This window comes from Puma concolor, chromosome D3 (genome assembly GCF_028749965.1).
Source record: "Puma concolor isolate L17-30 chromosome D3, mPumCon1.1.hap2, whole genome shotgun sequence".
NCBI classification, from domain to species: domain Eukaryota; kingdom Metazoa; phylum Chordata; class Mammalia; order Carnivora; family Felidae; genus Puma; species Puma concolor.
This window is the reverse complement of record NC_141678.1, coordinates 46,234,721-46,261,884: the sequence shown is the minus strand read 5'-3', so window position 1 is coordinate 46,261,884 and position 27,164 is coordinate 46,234,721. Positions and strand designations below refer to the sequence as shown.

The 27,164-nt window shown below is 39.2% G+C and overlaps 1 protein-coding gene across 1 annotated transcript; it reads right to left on the bottom strand.

The window, feature by feature from the left end:
- On the bottom strand, positions 1 to 27,164 carry RIOK3 (RIO kinase 3). Its single transcript, XM_025931401.2, has 13 exons — positions 26,884 to 27,164; positions 19,446 to 19,561; positions 18,697 to 18,842; positions 18,495 to 18,602; positions 18,167 to 18,276; positions 16,203 to 16,346; positions 15,322 to 15,449; positions 7,795 to 7,992; positions 5,977 to 6,136; positions 4,495 to 4,575; positions 4,319 to 4,408; positions 2,624 to 2,731; positions 1 to 1,686 (listed from the first exon to the last, which is right to left on the bottom strand). Exons 1-13 carry the CDS (start codon positions 26,944 to 26,946, stop codon positions 1,579 to 1,581), a joined length of 1,560 nt encoding a protein of 519 aa, XP_025787186.1. The 5' UTR covers positions 26,947 to 27,164; the 3' UTR covers positions 1 to 1,578.

Here is a 27,164-nt window from a genome sequence, read left to right as displayed (position 1 = left end):
TTCTAAAATGCTCTCTTCATATTTAATATCTTAAAAAGCATGTTCACAGCACACTCCAAGAATGCCACACAGCAATGGTTTGCTGCTCTTTGTCAAACAGAGTATGTCAGAAAACAAAACAAAAAATTCTTTAAATGGTTCATGGTTTTTAAAATTAGATCTCTGAAATTTCTGTAAAGCCAATAATCACCACTCATCTAAATCTTTGTTTCAGAGTAGTAAACATTTCAGAAATGTAATGAGTCTATCCAAAATCACACTTCTCTGAAATGCAGTTAAAAGCTATGTAACAGAAACAAAAATAAATATTTTTCTAGAAAGAACATATTTGGCATCTTAAAATAACGTTAAAGAAGCTTTCAAGTGTGAATGATGTTTAGATTTTTACTTTCCAGTACCAGACAGAAAGTTTGGGTTTTCAGTAGCAAAAAGTTTGGGTCTTTGAAGTCAACTAACTTGACTTCAGTAACAGGAGGAATGATTACACTGTAGTTAATGAACTTCAATCCTAAAAAAACCAATGTACTTCTCAACTATAGTGTTTGATTTATATAAGAAGTGACGTCCAGCCAGTACTAAAAATTATTGAGTGAGGCCAGTTCAAATTGCTTGGTTAATTTGGTGCACACATTATTTTATATATACTCTTCAACATGTGACATTTAATATTTCTAATTAGTTTGCTCTATTTCAAAATCAATCAGTAGACAGTCTGAATGAAATGTAAATTGAACTTTGTTTCACTGATTTCATTAAAATATGTAAAACATGGTTAATTATTATATTCCATCGTTCCGGATAATTAACATTTTCATTATAAACACAGAGCAGTTGCACCATGAATTCTACCCTAACCACTTCACCTAAATGTAGAAAAATTTAAAGTTAAACTTAAAAACTCCGAATAGTTAAGAAGTTCTTACATATTTCTCTTTCAGAGACCTGTGATGCCTTGTCTTGGATAGGAATATGGAAAAGAAAAATTCAGTTCATATTCCTGATGTAACAATAAACTTCTATTTCTGTCAGTCATTTTACAACCAAATTTCCATTTCTATCACCTACTAAAGAGAAGAAATTTTCCTTTAGAATCACGGTCACAAGCTGGAAAAAGAATTGAGAAGGGCTAGTTTTAGGCCAATAAAATATTTGAGGGAAGATAGAACACAAAATGGGGAGGTGAAAAAAGCAAGTACGTTGTAATAAAAGTCTCCCTTGTAAACACACCTGTCCTTTCCTCCCATGTTTGGAAACGTTACCTAAGTTTTAAAAATTCTCATCAAAACATTTTATGCCACGATTCCTATAAAATCAGGTTGGTTTCAGCTAGATAAGCTGTAGCTGTTAAAGAATTATATTATCCTGTTCATAAGACGAGAGGTAGTGACATTTTATTCTCCCAATGCTGAGCTACAAATTCCACACATCTGGCATATGGGTTACAAGGGGGAAAAAAAGCACAGAAGCACCATTGTACACTCCTCATGTTTTGGTATTTCAAGTCACCCATAACTTCATTTGCCATTGGCAGCTGACAGTCACCACTGTGTAAACAATGGAAAGCAGTGGGTGTTGGTGCTATTCATCATACAGGACTGGTGGACCTCCATCATCTTTCAAAAATGAAGCAGCTTTCCTTCCATTCTTCTGAACATGATCTTCATTCATTTTCTCCAAAGCTTCTATCTACAAAATACATTGAATCCATTTGTCAAAATCTTACTTCACAGAAACCACACTTCAGATTGAACCAGCAGTTTTCTCTTTCTAGGTCTTTCCTAATGACGCTGGCCTTGAATTGGAATTACAGTATGTGACACATACTACAGCATGACACGTACATGTATTTTTACTTGATTATATTGCTTGAATTAATACTTAGTATCTTTATCAAGCTAGTAACTAGGATCCTGTGTCTTACTGGGTACTCTATAAAGCTTTCGGGAAACAAGAAAAAGGAAATTCCAATGTTGGTTCAACAATAGTATAACTCCTACTTACTGAGCAACTGTACTGCGCTAGATGTCAGCTATACCATCTTCCTGTTACTTCTCCTCTGCCCTTATGTTCCAGCACAGCTTGGCCAAATTCAAATACCTAAGGAGTTCTGCAACAGACTCCATAATCATTCTCTGCGTCGGTATACTGTCGGGAATAATCAGCTATTTCACTTTTTAATTTTTGTTCAATTTTAAAAGAACTTCTCTGGAGGCAGGTTTTTTGTTTTTATGCTTCTATAGATCCATACTGCAATTACTGGGTATTTCTAAGGGCGACCACTGCTAACTTTCTATATTCAGTTAAGGGCGGGACGATGTGTTACTGTTTTCTGTATCACCCAGAGTGTCCACCAGCCCGCCTCCTCATTCGTGAATAGAGGCATAGAGGTATACTGGAAATGATCTTATTTGTCCATCTTAATCAAACTGTGAACTTGAAGAAGTGTTTTGCTCTAAGTCTATCCTAGGTTTTAAGCCCAGAAAGGACCAAAACATCTCAAGGAAAGAAAAATCTCTAATTTCGCTTTTGAGAAAACAGAAGAATAAAATGAGCTCTCAGTTTCAGCTATCTACTCCATCCCATGCTTTATTAGCAAGGTGAATAATAGCCGCACACCATTTACCTCAGCTAAGAAATCAGCTTCATTATCTGCTGAGATGTTTAAGCCTGAAACAGCATTAAAGAGTTCTCGTTCACCAAGGGCTTCTTTTACGCCTCCTTTCTGGAAAAACTAGTAAAGAAATATAAATCAGTAGGAGATGTTATAGCAAGGTTCCCTCGGAAACAAAAAACAGGGAAGAGTGTACTTGTAAGATACCAATGAATTCCTTCCATAATTAAAAAAAAATTTTTTTTAATGTTTATTTATTTTTATTTATTTTTTTAAATTTTCTTTTTTTTTTTCAACGTTTATTTATTTTTGGGACAGAGAGAGACAGAGCATGAACGGGGGAGGGGCAGAGAGAGAGGGAGACACAGAATCGGAAACAGGCTCCAGGCTCTGAGCCATCAGCCCAGAGCCTGACGCGGGGCTCGAACTCACAGACCGCGAGATCGTGACCTGGCTGAAGTCGGACGCTTAACCGACTGCGCCACCCAGGCGCCCCAATGTTTATTTATTTTTGAGAGAGAGAGAGAGCACAAGCAGGGGAAAGGCAGAGACAGAGGGAGACACAGAATCCAAAGCAGGCTCCAGGCTCCAAGCTGTCAGCACAGAGCCTGATATGGGGCTCGAACTCACAAACCATGAGATCGTGACCTGAGTTGAAGTCGGATGCTTAACTGACTTAGCCACCCAGGCGTCCCTTCCATAATTTTTTTAAAGTTTATTTGAGAGAGAGAAAAAGAGTGAGAGGGAGAGAGAGAGGGCACACACAACCAGGAGAAGGGCACAGAGAGAGGGAGACACAGAATCATAAGCAGGCTCTTTGCTGTCAGCGCAGAGCCCGGCATGGGGCTCAAACTCACAAACCGTGAGATCATGACTTGAGCCGGAATCAAGAATTGGATGTTTAACCGACTAAGCCACCCAGGTGCCCCCCTTCCATAGTTTTCAAACCACAGATTTCCCCATTTCAAGTTTAACTATATTGCTCAGGTTCTACTTGCTTTTTGTCCTCTCATACACATGCAGGCTGCCTTCTGGATTTAGTTTGTCACAATACACCTTCCATAGCTATAAACGAGCAGTATATATAAAATTGGGTGGCATTGCTTTGAATGTGTAGACTCAAAATATTCACTAAATCCCATCTGTGAATTAAAATCTTCAAGTAGGTTCAGAAATTATTTCCAATATGAAGTTATTCTATCATTTAGAAAGACCATTCTTATCTGAATCTGCGGATAACAATTAGTTTCCTTTAGAAACAGCAAATAAACGTAACCCAAATGTGTGATTACTGAGTTTTACCTTCGTTAATCTGTTTACCTCATAGTGATCAGACAGTGCCACTAAGATGACTACTCTCCTTTTAATGGTAATAACACTGGCAGTCAACATGTAGGCTTACTAATACCAGATTCACTTAAAGCACTGTGCATGTATTAAAGATCTACTTGACTGCTTAAATATCTGTAGTCAAAATAAAAACTTACTCCCTTGCAAATTTAATTCAATAGCCCAAATGTGAGACACTCAATCAAATCGTTGTTGAAAATGAAATCTGACAAATTGATCTTTGTATCCTTATCCTGAAAGCAGTCAGTAACCAAACCCTTCCTTTAATTTCTAAGAATATGACCATTGGACTTATCTTAGGAGAAAAATATTTGAAACTGTTACCTACTATAAAGAAATATTAGTTTACACGCTTACCTGTGAGACATTCCTACAGTCACGGAACAAGAACTCCAGGCCATGAGGATGAGTTGGTTCCACCGACTGACTGACGTCAATCAACCAGACCTATTTACACATAGAGCATGTGTTCAGGATACATTCAGTAATTTACATCAAGATATTTAGTATGGACAGTAACAAAATGTACTCACCTTCCCAGCATGCCACAGCATGTTATACTCACTGAGGTCGGCATGTACAAGGGTACATTCATTATATAACTGATGCATCAACTGTGAAGAGGCAAGGCACACATTTAGGGTGTGAGCAATAATTCTAAGTTACCTATGCAACTAAAATGTCTATGCCAACCAATAATTTCTAGAAAAAGCAAAACTATTTCCTCTTTACTTTGTACAGTCTAAGACTGGGTGGGGGAACTCTAAGACAATGGAGGGAATGAGTAAGACACTCTATTTCCTTGTCTATGTGACAACAACAAGGTCAGGAGATCAAGGGGCAGACCAGGATTCCCACGGGCTAAGAAAGCAGCCATGTTATGGTCACTAACCAGAAGATCCAAAAGCCGCTTCCCTTTATAAAAGTGGGTGAAAACTTTTTTCACCTTTTTATACAAAGTAAAAAGTACTTCCCGCCAGACACATTAGGGAAGAGATATTCTTACAAATTAAGTGGCATTACATATTCGTTACTGATTTTTGACAGTAGAAATAAACATTAATGTTTTATTTCTCAGCCTTGCTAGAATCAAATAGGAAAGTCCATCATTCCCTCATCTCTTCCCCAGGCTAAAGAAAATGAACCTGATTTTCCTTTCAATATTTTCCTATTGGAAGCAGAGAAAGTTGGATCATCTCCCTAGCTCTGTCTTAAAAAATTATTTGGGTAACACTTTCATATTTACATCAGCTACTGTAGGATGTAATGCTTCGTGCAGTGACCACATAAAACGCATAGAAGCTTCTCTATTGAGGAGCCTGACTGGCTCATTTGGCCGAGCATGTGACTCTTGATCTCAGGGTTGTGAGGTCAAGCTCCACATTGGGGTGTAGAGCTTACTTGGGGGAAAAAAAAAACTACAGAGGAATGACAACAGTATTAGTAACATTTTCCTAAGCTGGGAGGACATCAGATGAATTCAGTTGCTGTCCTGAAGAATAAATGACTTCAAGATTCCTGACATGTGCCTTCCAACTCTAACACCTACGCACTCTCAAGAAGCCACTTCCTCCCGTCTTCAGTCGTCCCCAGCATTCTTAAAATGAGGCCAAACCTGCTCCCCACCCACTTCCCAACAACAGGCATTTTCTTAGCTGTTAAGAGCTAGGACATTCAAGAAGGCATACAAACTAACGAGGCATGGCATCTGCCAAATGTGGAAACGTCAACTTCTATTTAATATACTGTTTTGTGAATAACAGCTTCATGCTTCCATGTCACTAATGCTAACCAATGAGCGTTTGTGGACTCCTTAGGTCTATGATTTTTCTAAAGTGACTCAAGACAGCAGCATATTGATATAAAGACAACTCTCCAATGTTAATATTCCTTTACAAACTTCAGTCTGTCCTTGTTACATCACCTTAAAATAGTACTATTTTAGGAAATTTTTAAGGTTTAAACAAAATATTTTTAAAAGGTGACATGTAAATGCTGTGAAAAGCACAACTTACATGAAGAGTTTGGTAGTAGGCTTCTTTCATTTCTTCACTACTGAGCTTTACTTCTTTTAATTTAGGGGCTGGAACTTGATCATGGCCAATAAAAGACATTACCAAAATGTGTTTCTTGAGTAGTACAACTGTTGGACAGGGAATTCCAGCTCTCTGCATTCTACACAGAAAGAAATAATTAAGGATGTAAAAATTAGGACGAGAGAATATCTCACTTATTCAACAAATATCTAACAAAGGCCTGCAATGAGCTGGTACCATGTTCTACTCAGGGGGTGGGAGGTGCAGAGATAGTAAAACAAAGCCTCTGCCCTTACAGAGCACATGGACTGCTAGAAGGCACAGACAGGTGAGGAGACAATGCTGTGTGGCATATGTACTGGCAGAGGTGTGGGTAGGAGCTATAGGAGCACGTGGCATCAGGATGGCTTAGTGTAAGAAATGGGTGAACAGGAATTAGCTAGATTAGGACAGTGTGGGGGCATGCTGGTCTAGGGCTGGAAGCAGCTGTGGAAATGCATGGAGGCATTCAAGAGCACGGTCCATCTGGGGAATGTGTATCAATCAACATAGACGATCTTGAATGAGAAGGGCAATGTGGGTTGAGGTTACAGGTGGGCCTCACATCAGAAAAGGCCTTTGAACACTAACGGCTATAGGGGCTGTTGAAGAATTTTAAGAATGGCAGGGATGAGATCTCAGAAGTGTAGAAAAGAGACTGGTGGGCGGCAACACCTCTGAAGAAATTATTCTATTTAGAAGTCATACTAAGTAGAAGAATTCTGCCACTAATAAATATGAATAATTACAGTTGAGAGTAAACATCTCTAGAAAAAACTAACTAAAATTAAGCTTTTAACACATTAAGATATGAAAAGTTTTATTAATGAGAAAGATTATTACTATGTTAGTTGGTTGACAAAACTAACTCTTTAATTGCTTAGGGAACTGAGGAACAAGTCTAATAAATTAAAACAAAATGCAATTTGGTCAGACTCTGCCCCAACCAAATTAACAAACATTAGATGTAATAAACATTTTCTGAAACAATTATTATTTATAATAAGCTTAATTGGAAGCTGAAAAAGACAGCATATAGACATATGACAAAATGTCTTAGGCAGAAAATGACTTTGTTTCCCTCAAATTTACTGAGGAAAGAAAAAAGAAAACGGCTTATTCATCCCAGAAGTATGAATTTGGGGCGTGCCTGGATGGCTCAGTTGGTTAAGCATCCGACTCCTGGTTTCAGCTCAGGTCATGATCTCATGGTTCTTGAGTTTAAGCCCCACATCGGGCTCTGAGCTGACAGTGTGGAGCCTGCTTGGGATTCTCTCTCTCCCCCACTCCCCTGCTCATGCTCTCTCCCTCTCTCAAAATAAATAAATAAATAAACCTTTTAAAAAAGTATGAATTATATACAGGGTAATATTTTCTTACAGAAAGCCTCATTAAACACTAGAATTTCGGGGCGCCTGGATGGCTCAGTTGGTTGAACGTCCAACTTCAGCTCAGGTCATAATCTTATGGTTTGTGAGTTCAAGCCCCACACTGGGCTCTGTGCTAACAGCTCGGAGCCTGGAGCCTGTTTCCAATTCTGTGTCTCCCTCTCTGCTCCTCCCCTATTTGCACTGTCTCTCAAAAAATGAATAAACATTAAAAAACAAAACAAAACAAAAAACCCTAGAATTTCAAGGCCTTCCATAATTTCTACAAATAAATTTAAAAGCAAGCATGACTTTTTTTTTGCCTGGCTGGTAAACCTAATACAGAAAGGTAATTACCCTAGATAACTTCTAGCACAGTGATTTTCTTTACCTTGTGAGATTGTGCATTTCTTTTTCTGCCCACATGCGGATGATCTTACGTGGATTTAGTTTACTGAAGCGATCTTTAAACCTGAAATCATCTTTAATATATTTGTCACGATTCTTAAACTCATTAAGGGTTGTTTTAAATACCTTGATGGCACATTCTGTAGGTATAACTTTACTATCTTCCTTTTCATCTTCCATGCTAAGTGGAAAAAAAAAAATTAAGTCAGTATAAGTTGCCAGCTCAGAAGTAAAACAATTTCAAAATAAAAAATCTATGATACAAAAGTAGATCTACCTCATCTAAGAATGTCAAACCTTGGTGTTTTTTTAAGCTTTCAAGTTTGGGGTCTTAATAATTAGGATTTGATTTCTTAAATAAAACACTTTCAAATAAATTGCCAACCAGTTTTCAATAACCCATAATAAAATAACCTTTCTTAATGACAATGGAATCAAACTTAAGGAACAACAAAAACATAGATGCTTTAAAATAGGCTACAATCTACCTGGGATGGTTTATAGGCAAAATTCAGTAAAAGCAACAAAACAGAACAGCTTTTTAAAATGTCTCTTTTACTTCTAGCAGATAAAAAGGTAAGCAAAGGGGTCCTTGCCCTATGAATATGCAAGGAGGGGCGTGAGACAATACAAGAAGTACACGAACAGGACAGGTCGCTTTGGATTGGGAAGGCCAGGCAAGGCTGCAGGATATTAGGTGGCAACTGAAACAGATGGGTAGGATATGAACAAGCACTGTCACAGTATTATCACAAGCAGAGTTGGAAACCATAGGACATGTCTGAGGAATAACAAACACTATAGTTAAGACTTGGCCGGAAAGAGTAAACGAAAGAAGTCAGAGTTAAGAGACAAGATGGAGGCAGATGTGTGCAGAGCCCTGCCTGCCTGGGTGAGAAGCCTGGATGTATTTCCACAGGTGGGAGGAATCATCAAGGGCTTCACACACTTCATGAAGATCAAGTCAACGATAATGTCAGGATGGAAGGGGGCAGAAGAGTCCAGAGGTGTGGAACCTACTTAGGACGCTAATGTAATGCCCCTCAATAGTAAGCCAGTGAAGACTTGAAACATTGGTGGTGGCAGTGTAAACAAAAAGGAGGACAGAGAGAGAGACAATATTTACCTTAAATATGTGAAGGGATGTTAATCTGTAAAAGAAAGGAACTGTATCTCCAGAGGATAAACTCTAACTCAAACTCCCAACCTCTTCCTTCTGTACTATATTTTCCCAGCTGATTCCTCTTCTGCCAGTTAACCTCAGAAGGTCAGAGTTCTCCAACTGCTTCTCCTTCTGCCTTCTCTACCTGGGAAATTTCATTTAGCCCCATGGCTTTAAATATTATCTATCACAGGTAACTCCTACATTTCTACCCCTATCCCGACTCTCTCCAGAACTTCAGGCCCATTTACCTGACCCTTACTTGAATCACTCGGCTGTCTAGCAGGCATCTCAAACTTAACAAGTTCAAAACAAAATTCTTGTTAACTGCACCCTAAACTTGCCTTTCTTCACACTCTCATCTCAGTAAATGGCACCACCCAGCTGCTCTAGCCAAGAATGTACCCTCTCACACCCATCTAATCCAACAGCACACACTGTTGACTCTTACCTTCAAAGCACATCCCTATGGCCTCCTATTCTTTTCACTACACCTCCTCAGTCCAAAACCACTGTTCTCTCTCATTCAAACTACAATAATTTTTTAAGGGACCTTACTGCTTCTTCTCTTACCCTCTTATCATTCATTTTCCACACTACAGTCTGAGCAATTTTTCAAAACAAAAATCAAATCATGGCTTTGGTTCCCACTGTACTTAAAGAGCAGGCTCCTTACCCTGGATGAGAGGGTCCTACCTGATCTAAGCTGTTTACTTCTCCAGCTTCCTCTCTCCCCTTCACAACTGTGCTCCCAGCATGCTGGCTTTCTTATAGGCTCTCAGAGATACCAAGTTTGTGCCTGTCTTAAGCCATTAGCACTAGCTGTTCTCTAGTCCAGAATGTTCTTCCACCTGATCTCTATACTGCATCCTAGATGTCATTCAAATCTTAGTTTAAAAAAATTGTTTTTAATGTTTACTTTTGAGAGAGAGAGAGACAGAGAGAGAGAGAGAGACAGCACAAGTCGGGGAGGGGCAAAGAGAGAGGAGACACAGAATCTGAAGCAGGCTCCAGGCTCTGAGCTGTCACCACAAAGCCCGACAATGGGGCTCGAACTCATGAACCGTGAGATCATGACCTGAGCCGAAGTTGGACACAACCGACTGAGCCACCCAGGCACCCCTCAAATCTTAGTTGAAATGTCACTCTATCAGATAAATCTTCCTGTTCTAATAAACATAAGTCAACCAGTTGCTATGATGTCACCATATTTAACTACCATAACACATATCTGATGTTTTTTTGTTGATTTATTACTGTCTTGGTAGGGGATTAGGGTGGGGAGGAAGTACATCCTATCAGTTCACAGATCTTCCTCATACCATTCATGGCTATATCCCCACTACCTGGAAGAGTACCTAACACATGTTAGCTGCACAAATATTTGGGAATGGATGATTTAGTTTTCAGGAGACAGATTAGAGATTCTATACCAGAAAGAAATTCCCAGTAGTTTAAAGGTGTTATAAACACCTCTGGATTTTGAGATAAGCTCCCTGTCACTGCAACAGTTTAACTATAAGGTAGATGAGACCCTATCAAAATTACCACTGAGGGGCGCGTGGGTGGCTCAGCTGGTTGGGCAACTGACTTCGGCTCAGGTCATGATCTCACAGTTTGTGAGTTCGAGCACCGTGTCGGGCTCTGTGCTGACAGCTCAGAACCTGCAGCCTGCTTCAGATTCTGTGTCTCCCCCTCTCTCTACCCCTCCCCTGCTCACGCTCTGTGTCTCTCTGTCTCTCAATAATAAATATTTAAAAAAAATTAAAAAAAAATACCATTGAGGAGATTCCCTATTCAGAAGGTATCTAAGATTCTAACTTATAAGATTCATAAACTTCCTTGTTTCTTAGTAAATTACACATCCCTCTGTCTAGCTTGTAAGGTCCTCCTTACCAATTTCCGGTTTGCTTACGTGGTTTTATACCCTGTTACCTCTAAACATACATTTTCTATTCTCATTGTCAATCTCCTCATTGCCTAAACTTCAAGCCTCCCATTTTCAGCCCTTTTATTCGTTTAAAATAATTAAATATTGCAGATAAAGCTGAAGTTCCCTTTGTTTACCACCCTAGGTAGTTTTATTCCTTATTTCTTTATTCCTCTCCAAAGGCAATCACCATCATGAACAGTATCTTCCTACTCTTTCTAAAAAATATATAAATACTCACATACACAAGCATCTATGTTTAAAAATCCATGTATATTATTTTCTGTATAACTTAAAAAGTTTAACAGATGGTATACTGTAAATATTAAGCAATTAGCTTTTTGCACTCAACACCAGGTTGTTGTTAGATTTTTTTTATTTTATTTTTTTTTATTTTATTTTTGGGACAGAGACAGAGCATGAACGGGGGAGGGGCAGAGAGAGAGGGAGACACAGAATCGGAAACAGGCTCCAGGCTCTGAGCCATCAGCCCAGAGCCTGACGCGGGGCTCGAACTCACGGACCGCGAGATCGTGACCTGGCTGAAGTCGGACGCTTAACCGACTGCGCCACCCAGGCGCCCCTGTTGTTGGATTTTTATGGAGTTTTGCCTACTGTTTACAATCCAGGTTGAGATCTAACTTCATCATGACCTCTTCCCTGAATGCGAATGGCAATGATACTGTTCTGTTCACTATTCCTATCCTGTATGAAGTCTCACTTGTGCTGCATGAAAGGGAGGTATGACCAGGACCTGCAGCGACCTCTAGAAGTTGAGAGCAGCCCCTACCTACCTGACAGCCAACAATAGAGACCTAAGTGCTACAGCGGCAATAAACTGAACTGTGCCAAGGGAAGAGGACCTGAGCCCCAGAAGGGAATGCAGCCCCAGCTGCCACCCAGAGTAGCCCTGAGAGACCCTGAGTAGAAAGCCCAGCTAAGCCTCGCTCGCTGGAACTTCCAATCAACAGAAACTGGGAGATGCTAAATGAGTGTTGTTTTAAGCTGCTAGTCTGTGGTAATTTGTTACATAGCACAGAAAACTAAAAACTTTAGAAGCATTTACTCTCAGGGCACCTAGGTGGCTCAGTGAGTTAAGCATCCAACTCTTGGTTTCAGCTTAGGTCATGATCTCAAGGTTCAGTAAGTAAACACATAAGGCTCTGTGCTAACAGCATGGAGCCTGCTTGGGATTCTCTCTCTCCCTCTCTGCCACCCCCAACCCCGCTCTCTCTTTTGCTCTCTCCCTCTCTCAAGAATAAATATTAAAAAAAGTATTTACTCTCAGTTGTAGAAAACCAAATGCTCTCTAGTTTTGCTAACTTACAAATGCGCAAGTACAGATTACAATATCAATTCTACCAGAAAGAAAGAGAGATCATTCATTATCATTGGGTATAATGGAAAATAGATAAAGGATAAACAAAGCAGTTTACAATAAAAAGGAATACAAATGGGTATAAAAGCACTTCCAAAAAATGTACAACCTTAATTATAGACAAATGCACACCAAAATATCAAAATAGTACTTTTCATCTTCTACACTGACAAAAAATTACGTTTGATATTACTAAGCATTAATGAGGATGAGGGAAACAGATTCATACTGCTGCATAAGTTAACTGACCTTCTCACAGGGCAATCTGTCAGTACCTACTGACGTTTATAGAATGTACAACAACTTATTTGATTTGACTGACTCATAGGGGAAATCACATTTGTCCTGCCAGTAAAATGAAAATATAAACACAAATTCAGGATTTCTGGCCTTTGGTGTGACATACAAGAAAAAAATTCTTTTTAATTTTTAATAAATAGAAGAAAGATATGCTGCTTGCTACCATAGCCAGCTGGTATTCTCCATTCAATGAGGCATTCCACTATTTAACAAAAAGGGAAAAGAGTGCATACAGTCTTTGCCCCAGCAATTTCAGAACTAGAATTCAGCGTAAGAGGGGCGCCTGGGTGGCTCAGTTCTTTAAGCGTCCAACTCTTGATTTCGGCTCAGGACATGATCTCACGGTTCATGAAAACAAGTCCTGCATCAGGCTTTGCACTGACAGCATGGAGCCTGCTTGGGATTCTCTCTCTCCCTCTCTCTCTGTTCCTCCCTAACTTGTGCTCTCCCAAAATAAATAAACTTTAAAAATGTATATATTTGCAAAAGCACACCAAGGTAGATGTACAAAGATAGTCCTACCTGTGTACTCTATTACATAATTCTCTTTTATCAACCGTAACAGTTATTGCTATAATGTTCTCTTCTTGGCTATGCTATAAGCCCATTAACACACTGTAATGTACTGCTATAAAAATGGGATGGTATGAGCTTAGAAAGATCTAAGATATATTAACTGAAAAACTAAGATCTTGAATACAGAATATAATCTCTTGTATAAACAAATTAAGGGATATATGCATAAAAATTCCTGGAAGACTAAACTAAAAACTGTTAAAACATAGTGGTTATCTTTGAAGAAAAGACCTGTGTAAGGAGAGTTGGTAAGATGAAGGCTACTTTTCATTTTAATCCTTTCTGTAGTTTTAATTTCTACCATGAGTAATCTCCCATTTTAATTTGTGTCATTAATTTATATTTGTCTGGTCTTAGGGAACCCTTAAATAAAATTTGGGAAGAGGGCAATGAAGTTTAAAGGAAGAAATAAGTTATTTATTAAGATTAATATATACCAGGGGCACCTGGGTGGCACAGTCAGTTAAGCATCCTACTTTGGCTCAGGTCATGATCTCACAGTCTGTGAGTTTGAGCCCCACATCAGGCTCTGTGCTGACAGCTCAGAGCCTGGACCCTGCTTTGGCTTCTGTCTTCCTCTCTCTCTGCCCCTCCCCTACTCATGCTCTGTCTCTCTCTCTCTCTCTCAAAAGTAAATAAACATTAAAAAAATTTTTTTTAAAAAGATTTATACCAGACATTATCAAATTTATGATCTCATTTATCACCACAAAAATCCTATGAGGTAAGCGCCAGGTTTTTTTTGTTTTAAGTTATTTATTTACTTTGAGAGTGAGCTGGTAGGGACAGAGAGAGAGAGAGAGAGAGAGAGAGGGAGAGAGAGGGAGAGAGAGGGAGAGAGAGAGAAAGAGAATCCCAAGCAGGCTCCACATTGCCAGAATGGAGCCCAATGCAAGCCTCAAACCCACGAACCATGAGATCATGACCTGAGCTGAAATCCAGAGTTGGACGCTTAACTCCAACCTGTGCCCGGGTAAGGGTCAGTTTTTAAACAAAGTTTAGTAATCTGCTCCAGATCGCATGGCTTGAAAATGTTGAGCTATTTTACCCTAATATTCATTTTTATCCTTTTCATTTTTAAACTTAACAGTATAATTCAACATGTGATTATACACATATGTCTCATCTAGAAAGGAAGATTAAATACTTAAGAAAAGCAAAGGCAAGGAGTTGACCAATAATCATTTGAATCCCCTTAAGTACACAGTAAATACATTCTGAACCTAAAAAGAATTAGAATTCTGTAATCTATTTTAATGTTTTTGTTTGTAAATATTATTAAGGTAAAGGAATAACTGACGTGTAGTGAACCTTGTTGGTTGACTTCAATGGTAAGTGACCAGATGATTTTACATTCCTGGCTTAAGCACAATCTCTAAACAGGCTCCACTTTAAAAAGTATCTTCCTTCTTCATTATTCTTGACTCATCTAAGCCCTTGTGACAAAAGTGAAGTGGGTAAGATCTAAATAGTATAAGATCTTTACAAGACGTTTCCTTAAATGATGCATTTTTTTCTTTTTAACATTTATGTATTTCTGAGAGACAGAGACAGAGCATGAGCAGGGGAGGGGCAGACAGAGAGGGAGACACAGAATCAGAAGCAGGCTCCAGGCTCTGAGCTGTCAGCACAGAGCCCGATGTGGGGCTCAAACCCACGAACCACGAGATTATGACCTGAGCCGAAGGTGGTCACTTAACTGAATGAGCCATCCAGGTGCCCTGATACAAGCATTATTTAAAGCTGGTATTTCTTAAAGGATCAGAGTTACAAAGGCAAGAATCAGTAACTGATCTAAGCATACCCCACTCAAGCTGGTATGAAAGGGCCCCGTAGTAAAAAGACCATGGGTTTTGAGACAAACCCAAGTGCAAACTTTGCTCTGTCACTTACAGCAGCCTGTATGGGATAGTATAACAATAATGTAGAAAATATATATACATAGAAAAAAGACTAAAGAAGTCTATACAAATTGGTTAATGGTTATTTCTGGATGGTGAGATGAGGATGATTGCGTTTTTCCTTGTACACTCCTTATATTGTCTAGAGGCTTTCTACATTACCCTGCTTGCCATGTAGCACTGTTTTTGTATAAATCCATTAATACAGGGAAGAATGAGCTAAGATTTTATTGACATGATGGTACTGCATTTTGCTCATTTACCTCCCGCCATATGCATGAAAGACAACAGATTCCTTTCCTGTACTAATACAGCCAGTGATTGTCTCCAACATTCCAGAGTTGACCATTTTATACATAAGTAAACGTGTCTTAGGATCAACTGCTTTTTCCTGAAAAAGATAAAGCACTATAAATGAAAATGACTGGTAATAACAAAACATTTTCTGAGCCATTTCTAGTATCTAACATTCAAAACATACTTTTTACCTTTATAATTTACCTAGATGTATATATAACAGGCTCCTAAAAGTGTGCTGTCAAAATACAATTCACCTCTGCAACTACAACTCAGTGCCTCTGAAAGTGAATATCTAAAAGAACTACTAAAAATCAGACACTAGGTTAGCCAAAATCTTGTTTTATCTTTAAAATTTAAATAGCTGCTAGTGTAGTTACTATTGTTTTTGTTAACTTTTACAAATCACTTTATTCTCAAGATATTAGATACTATCTTCACTAACATAAAACATTAGAGACTAAGTTATTATAAATGTCACAGTATAACAGAAACCAATTTTTTCAATCTTAAAATATTCATATAGATACTATCTTCACCAACATAAAACGTTAGAGATTAAGTTATTATGTCACAGTATAACAGAAACCAATTTTTTCGATCTTAAAACATTCATATTCAAATTAATTATGACCACTAAAATGTTAGTTTTGAGTAAGTGATTAGTAACTGCTACATCAAGTCTGAAAAGTCAAGCAGCAAAGCTACTTGGGTTTTATTTATAACTCTGATTCGAAAAGTCAATCGCATGGAAAAAATATCAAACATGGAAGTTTTGTTTCTTCCCCAAATATGAAGTTTTCTAACATGAACTTCCCATCAAAGAAAAAAATGTAAGAATACTTACCGCAGTAGAATGCTCCTTTTTCTCATGCAGGCGGGCACTCCGACGTTCTTCTGAGTAGGCATGTTGTTTTAAAGCATTGAAAACATGGTTCGATAGTTTTAAATCCATTCCAATTCCATCTCCTACCTGAAACCCAGGTGCAAACTGCCAAAAAGAAGAAAATTAGCATCTGAATACTTTAAACCTGGGATGGTAATAACAAAAAAACTACAGTACCAGTCTTTACTTGGAACAGGTTTCTTACTCAATAGGTGATTAGCCTACAAAAGCAGAACCCATAGGTATTACAGACAAAAAAAACCCAAAAAACACGTCACTAAAAAACACAACAGAGAGCAAGGCTTTTTAAGAAAAGCACAGAAAATACTGAATCACATCTAAAAACTAAGGCATTTCTGCATATGCTTTGCACCTTGCTTTTACATTAGACAAAAGACACATTATATTTTGAAGGCTACACCAAATCTTACCAAAGAAATACAATCTTATAATGAATTATTTTTGAGAAGTGGGTTAGTATACAGCAAGCTCCGCCCACACCATGACAATTATGTTCTAGAGCTGCCACTGTCCAATATGGTAGCCACTAGCCACGTGTAGAAATTTAAAGTTAAATAAATTAGGGGCCCCTGGGTGGCTCAGTCGGTTGAGCGTCCCACTTCAGCTCAGGTCATGATCTCGCAGTTCGTGAGTTCGAGCCCCGCGTTGAGCTCTGTGCTGACAGCTCAGAGCCTGAAGCCTGCTTCAGATTCTGTCTCCCTCTCTATGCCCCTTCCCCGCGCATGCCCTGTCTCTCTCTCTCTCAAACATGAATAAATGTTAAAAAAAATTTTTTTAAGTTAAATAAATTAAAATTAAATTAGAAATTCAGCTCTCCAGCTGCATCACCCAAATTTCAAGTGCTCAACTGTCAAATGTGGTCACTATTAGTTAACATGGATATAGAATATTTCTATTATCAAATAAAATTCTACTGGAGAGGGTTGTTCTAGAGTCAGGTCTGGCCTATTTCTAGAATTTAATAATCAGTTTACAGGGTGCCTGGCTTGCTCAGTCAGTGCAGCGTGTTACTCTTGATCTTGGGGTTGTGAGTTCGAGCCCAACTTTGGGTGTAGAAAAAAAATTAAAAGAAAAATTTAAATAAATAAATAAAGATTACTTAACAAGTATTTGTGTTCTAAAGTCTAAATGTTTTCTATTAACCACAATATTTATAAGAGAAAGTATGCTAATTTTTCTTCTTTTTTCTATTTTATAAATTACATTTTATTTCTGATTTTGCAGAGATAGTTCAGGCACAAAGTAAAAAAATTCAAAAAGTATAAAAAAGTATGATAGAAAGTAGTTCTCTCTCCCATTCCTATCCCCCAATCAACACTGTTCTCTGTTTCTTGGGTGGGGGGGGTGCTATTTTATGGAAAATAATATGTTAAAAAATAAATACACTACTTTCATAATAACTATTTCTTTTTTTTTTTTTTAATTTTTTTTTTTTTCAACATTTATTCATTTTTGGGACAGAGAGAGACAGAGCATGAACGGGGGAGGAGCAGAGAGAGAGGGAGACACAGAATCGGAAACAGGCTCCAGGCTCTGAGCCATCAGCCCAGAGCCTGATGCGGGGCTCGAACTCACGGACCGCGAGATCGTGACCTGGCTGAAGTCGGACGCTCAACCGACTGCGCCACCCAGGCGCCCCCATAATAACTATTTCTTAAATTTAGAATCAATACAAATCAAACCAGTTTTCTTAATATTGTTGTAGAATTTTATTCTCAGATCCATTCTCATTATGTCTGAGTTTTCATGGTACTGCTATATTATTATCTAAAACATCTTTACATCCATCCTTATGAAGGATATTTTTAGAAATTTAAGATACTGTACTTATTTAGAATCCCATGTTTTTTTAAACTTATACCAGTAAAACTCTTGATTGACAGAGAATACTTCCTGTAACTTACATTTTCCATTCTGGCTGTATTCTTTCTCCCACATACCACTTCATCATGTTTGGTGGTGATGTCTTTTCCTTTTCCAATAAAACCCTTTTTGGGAGTAGGAACTGGTTTTGCTAAAGGCGATTAAGACAAGCCAAGTTTATGTAAAAATAGCAAAGACTACATTGCTACATTCAATATTGTCTGAAAAGATATTTAAATCTAATAATAAGTTACAAATGAGATTCAAAGAGAAATGTAAAATATAAGGATCCAGTGGAAATCTTAGTCTTCCTCTGTCCCTGTCCTATACCCACCCCCCCCACTCCTCAGGAAATAAAAGCATCGATACCTGGTATGTAGGGATCATCACGAGTGTCTTGCCAGTCAACCTCATCCTCAGAGCTATCACTGTCTTCATAAGGATGCACTTTTCGATAATTTTCAAAGGAAATGGAAACTTAAAAAGGCAAAAACAGTTGAAGATGTATTTAGGAGCACATTACAAGCATTTCTTGCCACACAATGGAGTTGTCTTAATAAGGTCACAGTACCTTTGCTATCTCCATTGAATTTTTTTTCTTCACGCCTAAGCTGTGCATCATATTCTCTGTCAAATTCCATCTGTAGCATCTGGGCCAGCATTAAGTCGCTGGAAGTGTCCGTGTTTTCTCCAGTAATAAATGGTCCTTCAGCAACACTATTCAAAATAAGGCAAGAGAAACTAATACAATGTGCTTGTGTAAACAGATGCAACGGATTATGAGAGTATCTTTTCACTGTTACAAACTGTACTGAAGAAGCAATGGGAAAAACTTGCCCAAATCATTCACCTTCTGTCCAGCTGCCCTCTGACCAATGGCAGGCACTTGTGAAAGCACCAACTAGGATTAAGAGAGCTACAAGAGAAAGCTAAATGGACTATAATAAAATCCCAACTGAGACTCAAAATTCATTTGTTCTGTGTTCTGGAGAGAAAGCATATATGAAAAGATAAACTATAAACATTTGATCAAAACTGTATCCTACTTCAGTATTTGCTAATTTGGAGATCATGTGATTCAATTATTGTAATAACTAAAACCCAGAGAAACAGGGATTTGCCCCAGACAGCACTGACAACTAATTATAGAATCAGAACCAAAACCCAAATATCGGAGAACTCCCAGTATGGTGCTCTTTCTACTGCACTGCTTTTCAAAATGTTATTTCTTAATCACTGGCCATGACAATGACTAATCAAATCCTCAAACCTTTACAATAAGCTGCTAGACAAAATAGATTCTTTGTCAATTTTACTTACGCAACTTCAGGAAAAGCGGCAGCTTCTTCTTCTAACTGCAATTCTTTAGCCAGCTGTTCACTCATTACATCAGCCAAGGAACAAGATATTGTGTTTTGAGGGGTAGCCCATGGACACTATTTAAAGAAAAAGAAGGGGTTAATTCATAGTAATGAAAAGTACCTTCCAAACTTGAAAATAAGGCTATCTTTTGAGAATTAAACTAGTTAAAATCAACCCAAAATAAAGAATTACCTACTTACAGAAATCATCTTGGGGCACCTGGGTGGCTCAGTTAAGTGTCTGACTCTTGATCTCGGCTCAGGTCATGATCTCATGGTTCGTGGGATCGAGCCCTACATGGGGTTCTGAGCTGACGGTGTGGAGCATGCTTGGGGTTCTCTCTCTCCCCCTCTTTCTCTGCCCCTACCCTGCTCTCCCTCTCCCTCCCTCTTGAAAGAAAGAAAGAAAGAAAGAAAGAAAGAAAGAAAGAAAGAAAGAAAGAAAGAAAGAAGAGAAAATTATCTTAAAAGTAAAAAGATCTCCCATCTCAAACCTAATCAAGGATAAATGTAAACTACATTTGCCAAAAGCACTTTCTAACCTGTTTGGTAGGTGTGTCCCTTTTTTTTTTTTTTTTTTTGGTAGGTGTGTTTTTTTTAGTTGAGGAGAATACCAGGCTATGATAGCATCACCCCACTACCTAATGAGTTCATATAACCATCCTTGTTCTGATTCCATGCTCATCAAATAATCTTCTGCTTTTAATCTGGCTTCCCATGTAGATTTCCTCTCTCTCTCTTTTTTTTAAAGATTTTATTTTTAAGTAATCTCTACACCTAAGGTGGGCTCAAACCCACAACCCCAAGACCAAGAATCTCATGCTTTACCTACTGACTGAGCCAGCCAGACACCCCTGTAGATTCTCTTTTAGGAATAGACTATACCAACTAGCACAATTCAAAGCCCACTCAGAAGTTATACCTCATTCTAATTTAAGGGGTAAGTCTTCTACATGTCAAAAGTGTGTGTCAGCCCCTCACAAGATATCTGGGGATATGTTAAAACAAAACTAACAATGACAAACAATAAAAACTACATTTCTGAACTATAAAAACTGAGAAGCAGTCTTGAAACAATACCACTGCAACAAAGCAATATCCTGTGAAACTCTTCTTGGACAATCAGCAAGTTGGCCTTTCTCAATGACATCACTATCTCAGCCCTCTTGAAATACAAACCATAAGTTTATCTTACAATTCCTAATTTTTGAGAAGGTAAGCTTTACTTAGCGGCAAATGATCACATTTGATAATCTAGTGATTAAACCACTAATATTGAATAACATGTCTAAATCTCTCTTGAACTGGCCCAGCTTTCTCTGTCTTCCTTCTGAGATTCTACTCCAAGGCATCACCCACCCATCACCAGGCTACTCTAAGAGAGTCCTAACTAATCTTTCTGCTTCTAGTCCTGCTTGTTTCCATTTTCCATACCACAGCACAATGGCTTTTCTAAAATGCAGATTTGATTAGTTGAGTTTCCTTACTTACAGCTCTTGATTGTTCTAATGTTTCCCACTGCCTTTAGGATAAAGTCCAAACTTACCCCTTAACTACTGCCAAGTGTCTAAATTAGAATATAGCATATGATGGATATTTGTTTTAGCCACAACACTTTCAAATCAAGTTTAGGTCCTCCAGCTGGCCTATGACCCTTGTTCAGGTTCCTAACATTGAGATTCAGGAATTGGTTCAGGTTGTTAGGGTAAAAGCTCTAACAGGTGATAGATAACTATTTCTGCCTAGGTGAATCAGAATCAAGTTTTATCAAGCCTTATCCTGAGATTAATGAGATGCAGCAGGCTCCCAGCACATACCTATGCTAGCCTACTGCAGAATTATTTCAGCCTTACATAAAGCCAGATGTGGACAGAATAAAGGAGGCTTCCTCAAGGTCTGGTGTGACTTTCACTCACTCAGATCTTATCAGCAATTGAGCACTCTCCTGGTGAGGATTTTGAAGTCTGGAATCTTGAAGTTTTCTGTAATCTGGAGAATACAGCTCTCTCTTTGCCACATGACTTCTGCTGACTTCCTTCTGAATCCACTAGGTAGAATACATAATGCTGCCCCCTAACCTAGAAATGCCTAGTCTGATCAGTTTCAAAGTCCAGGTTCCAAAAGGTAAATGATTGTATCCTAACTCAGATCTGTCAACTACATTTTGCAATGACTAACAGCAGAATCACAGACAACATTGGAATATTCACTGTATGTGAATCACTTGCCTAATTAATATGCATAACTTACATACATTATTCGAGACACAGCAACTGCATAATTACAACATCACCCCCATTTTATAGATTTAGAAACTGAGACACAGAAAGGTTTTTTTTAACCCCAAATAACACTGCAGATGGAAGTGCTGAAATTTGAACTAAGGCAGATTTTGAACTTAAGAAGCTGCCCTCAGTATTTTGCTATACTGCTTCCCTAATCACCCTGTGTTGGAATGTGAGAAGCAAACCTCTGTACTGCCTGCAGTAGGAAATCCAAATTCCTCAACGAGGAATGCTCTTCACAATTTGACCTACTTTATCTTTCCAGTCTCAACTCTTACCTACCCTATGCTCTAATAACAATAAGCATGTGCTAATTATGGCATACTTTCACCCCTCCATACCTCTCGGAGCATTTTCCTCCTTCTCTATTTTCCCCCAATTGTCACCAACTCCATAAGGCTCTCTCAATTTCATCAGACAAAACCAGATCCTTGCCTTTGTGTTCCCATACCACTGTGCACACACTGTAGGTCAGGACCAATGACTGTATTAATGTATCAGCCACAATACAACATGAGCCCCTTGAAGGGCAGGGTCTTCTCATTCTCAGAGCCCAGCATAGAGCTTCAGACATAAAGAGACACTCAGGTATTCACTGAATAACACATGCCAAAAAAAAAAACACTGGAAATATTTCACAGAACTGCCAGGCTGTCCCCAGGCTGTAGAGGTGTGATACCTTTCTACATCTCTACTATTCTAACATCCCTTTCTCCATCTTGAAATCGGCCCCTCTGGCTAGCCACTTCTGGTGCTTCTGTTTGTCAGCAGTCAATTAATTTTATAAGATGTTAAACAACGTATTATCTGACAATTTCTCAGAGGAGGCAATACTGACAGGGGGTGACTTTATTTTGAGGCAGAGACTGACTTACACCCAAAAGATACTGAACCAGAAAAAGAAACACATAGAGACCACAGAGCACCAAGATATCCTAATTGCCCACTCCTACTGATCTTGCTCCTTGAAGCCTTGTACTCTCGAGCTGTACTCCCCTTCCTTGTACCTCTACTGACCAGCTCAGCTGGGCTGACCCACACCAAGGCAACTTCCATGGGTAAAGGTAAATAAGGCTTCACAAAGGTTGCCCAAATTCCTCAAATCCAAATTCCTCAAACTAGCAGTCAAAAGGCCTCCATAAAAATTTTTGGGCTGTGTGAGGGACAGCTGCCAGACAGGGGGCAGTCCTCCACAGGCACAAGAGGTTCATCATCTCAAGGGAGCCTCTGATAATTTACCGGGGGCTCCTCCTATGCATGGGCACCACAGGGTGTATAGAGAGGAATCCTCTGTCATCATCTTGCAACTCCTCGATAAATCAAACACCCTCTGTGAACAGAGAAACTTTGTAAAATTAATAATAATAATAATAATAATAAATTTACGGAGATAGAGAGAAAAAGCCCTCCATAATCTTGCTGCACCGTCACTATCCAATGTCCTTTCCCATCATTCCCTTCATCAACATAAACTCCCACAGCATCAAGATCTGATGAGAAACCCCACACAACCTTTCCTAGTTATAGTCATTCTGCTCTAAACATGACATCTATCAAGGCCTTAACCAGCTCTCTGATTCTTTCTTTCCTGTTTGCTGAAGGCCCCTGAGACTAGACCGGTTTTCCTCTCCTCTAGGAAACCCACCACTGCTCTGTGGAGTTCTTTATAACTACCACATTCTTCAACACCAGGATGGCTGCAGAGTAGAAGGAAATTATCCCCATTTCTTTCTAGCTCACAAAGATGCACCCCTAGCTGCTCATCCTGCAGACAACTGTGGGGAAGAATCAAGTAAATAAAAAACAGCAAACATGAAGGAGGCACGTAATAACAAAAATCCAATTCTCAACTTGAAGCAGGCCAAGAGAATCATAACCCATAGGAAGGTCTCTTTTTTGCCCATGCAACTAAGAGATACAATCTAGATAGAACATTTAAGTGGTAATTTTACTTCTAAAGACAAGGGTCTATGGAAAACATCATCTGAGTTTATACAACATTAATTTTTTTTTTTTAACTTTTAACGTTAGAGTACTTTTAGATTTACAGAAAAATTGCAAAGATGGCATAGAGTTCCCAAATATCCCATACCCAGCTTCCCCTGTATTGGTATTGTACATTTGCCATAATTAATAGACCAATATTTATATACTTGATTATTATTAACTGAAGTGCATACTTTATTCAGATTTTCTTAGTTTTTCTGTAACGTCCTTCTATTTCAGGATTGTTAATCAAGTCAGCACACCATATAACATCTAGTCAGCATGACTCTTCGGCTGGGAGTTTCTCAGACTTTGTTTTTGATGAACTTGACAGTTTTCAAGAGCCCCATGAATTAATTTTTCACAGTTCTCTTTCCAACAGAGCTACACATTTCCTCACTTTTACCTACAGTTTGCCAATTCTCCCTTGGAATAGCCATTAAAAATTCTTTGTCTATAATACCAGTTAGGCATTTTATAACTGGCACCAAGACCCGGGGGGAGGGGTCCCCAAGACTCTTTCAGGGTGTCTGTGAGATTAAAATTATTTTGTACTAAGACATTCTTTGTCTTTTCCACTCTTATCCTCTCAAGCATGGGGTGGAGGGGGGCCTAAGTGGTTCAGTCGGTTGAATGTCTCACTCTATTTCAGCTCAGGTCGCTGTCCCAGTGTCGTGAGATGGGAGCCCTGAGTCTGGCTCTGTGCTGAGTGTGGAGGCTGCTTGAGATTCTCTCTCTCTCTCTCTCTCTCTCTCTCTCTCTCTCTCTCTCTCACCTTCTGCCCCTCTTCCTCTCTCTTCTCTCCCTCTCCCTCCCTCTCTCTCAAATAAAGAGTGTAGAGGGGAGTTTTCCAGTCTACATCAGATATGGTAATATCACTCTGATGGCTCCTGGAATGTGTACTTGTATATTCTTGCATTTTCCAAAATTTTCTAAGGTAGTAGGTTTAGGATATAAATGTGCATTTTTATTTTAAGATTTTTTTTAAATGCATATTTATTTTCACGCGAGAGAGTGTGCGAGAGAGTGCACAGAAGCAGGGTTGGGGCAGAAAGAGAGAGAGACAGAGGATCCGAAGCAGGCTCTGTGCTGTCAGCAGAGAGTCCAGTGCTGGGCTTGAACTCATAAACTACAAGATCATGACCTGAGCCGAAGTGAGGATGCTTAACTGACTGAGCCACCCAGGAGCCCCTAAATGTGCATTTTTAGAGATTAATTCAGTTTGTTCTCAGTACATCTATGTGCTCGTTAGCCATCTTTGATTATACCTGCTATAATCTACACATCTGTAAGAACATAATTTCTTCATATGCTTCAACTAAAGCATACACAACAGAGTAAAAGAAAAAAGGTCTCCTATTAAGTCAGATATTAAAGAGATTTGCAAAAATACAAAACAATACTATACCAGTAATTTTTGTTTGTTTGTTTGTTTGTTTTGGAAAATGAAGGGAGAGGTTACATATAAAAATGCGGTTTGTATTAACACATAACAACTTTTATATCACTTAATAAAAACTTTTCGTATGTCTGTTTTAATTTCTGATATAACAACTATCAATAGATGTAACCAATATAAACAAAAATTCTTTGGGGTTCTCAATGATTTTTAAGAGTGTAAATTGGTCCTAACCAAAAAGTTTTGGGAATTGCTGGCCTTTGACATTTTTTCCATTTTTCAAGACCTTCCTCAAATCTCTACCTCCTCCACTAAGCTTTCTGTAATTACTTAGGTCTTCCAAACAGTTAGAGGAGGAGAGGATTAAGAAATACCTGCAGCATCTAATTTTTACCCTGTGAAAATGCTGTCTTCTCAGCAAAACATCAATAAACCCCAGGATTATTTTTTTTGTTGAATGATGACACTGAAACTTTCTATTTCTGATGATGTATCCTTAAATTAAAATATGATAACATTTTATTACTGAATTAGTTTTCTAAATGAAATTTGTTCTGACATTATGTATTCTGAGCAAAGTTTGTCTCATTTGGCATTTTTATCAGCCATTAGGTGCTTAAGTGGAGGAATTTAACATGTAAAGTACACATTTATTTGTATTAGGCTACTGATTTTGTCTTTTTATGTCTACTGATCTTGGCCTTGTCAACACGGCTTAGTAGAAAAAAATTACACAAAAAACATGTAGATGTAACCACATCTGCCCTTGGATTCTCTTAATTCTCCCTGCAGTTGTATCAGAACTTTCATAAAATTAACTTTAATTAAACTTTCATACTTTTCTGAATAGCTAATTATTTCCCCTTGCTCTGTTAAGACCTAGCCTAAAGATCTAATAAACCGAGTGACCCTCTACACGGAACAAATATTCCGTGACAGCATGTGAAAAACAATTAAGAAGCTATAAAAGTTGGATTCCTTCACAACCTTAATTTGAGGAACACAACATCCCAACTGAAGCACTCTTGCTTTCAAGCAAATCCTCAACAAAGTGGCAGAAGAGTCTTTTCCTCCTTCTGATGAAACTATCATGCAGAGGAGCAGTCTGAAAACCAGAAATCAAACGTGAAATAAACGTAATAGTTGGCCACTACAGGAAAAAGCTTAAACGTTAAAGACAGATAATGAGAATTCATAACCGCTTTGACAGTACACAGTGTACGCGAGTATTAGTTTGAGGGAGGAAGGTGCGCCTGGATTTACCATTTATTTACTACTTCAAAACCAAGAAACTAAGGGGGAATAACCGCATTTGTCAACCTAAGGAAACAGCTGCCTAAATGGCCTTTCCTCGGTCGGGCTTTCTGTGCAGTATTCGGGCTGACTCACTTGGCCCATGACAAACAAGATAGTGCTTGTTTTCTCTCAAACGTCAGAGTTTCTAAGTCAGCCCAGCCAAATATTTGCTACCGAGGTTCACAAATCAAGGTGCAGATCTGGAGAGAGACCAAACCGCCGAGAGTGGCCACTGGCAGACCCGGCCACTCTCCTAGCCTCCCCCATCCCACCCTGGCAGCGCCGCCCCCCGTCCCCACCGTCCGAGGTCCCGCTCAGAACTTCCCCAGTCGTCCGTGGAGCCGCCTCCGTGCCTGTCACCCTCTCCGAGCATTCCGGGAGGGCCAGCCCGGGTGACCAAGGCAGGTGCGTCAGCCGCGACCGCCACTCACCTTGCTGGGTCCCCAGGCCGCTGCGGGCCCGGGCTCAGGCGATGCCACTCCGACCAGATCCATGTTGGAAAAGAAGCCAGAGACGAGAACAGGGAAGACAGGTGGCAGGACCGGGAAGCAGCCTCCGCCGAGGAGACAGGCGGCAGGACTGGGGCGACGGGCTGCTTGCTGGTGCCGGAGCTGAGGTGACAGATGGCGGCGCGGCCGCGTCCGGAACTGGCTTTCTTCTCTTCCGCCCTCTCCGCTGGGACCGTCGCTTCTGATAGGCCGCCCGTCCGGGG

Excerpts from the sequence above, each read along its gene's own strand:
- RIOK3 (XM_025931401.2), bottom strand. The coding sequence starts at position 26,946 with ATGGATCTGGTCGGAGTGGCATCGCCTGAGCCCGGGCCCGCAGCGGCC. Across the intron at positions 19,562-26,883 it reads CGGCCTGGGGACCCAGCAAG|TGTCCATGGGCTACCCCTCA; the intron begins GTGAGTGGCGGT and ends TTCTTTAAATAG. Across the intron at positions 6,137-7,794 it reads GAAATGCACAATCTCACAAG|AATGCAGAGAGCTGGAATTC; the intron begins GTAAAGAAAATC and ends CTTTCTGTGTAG.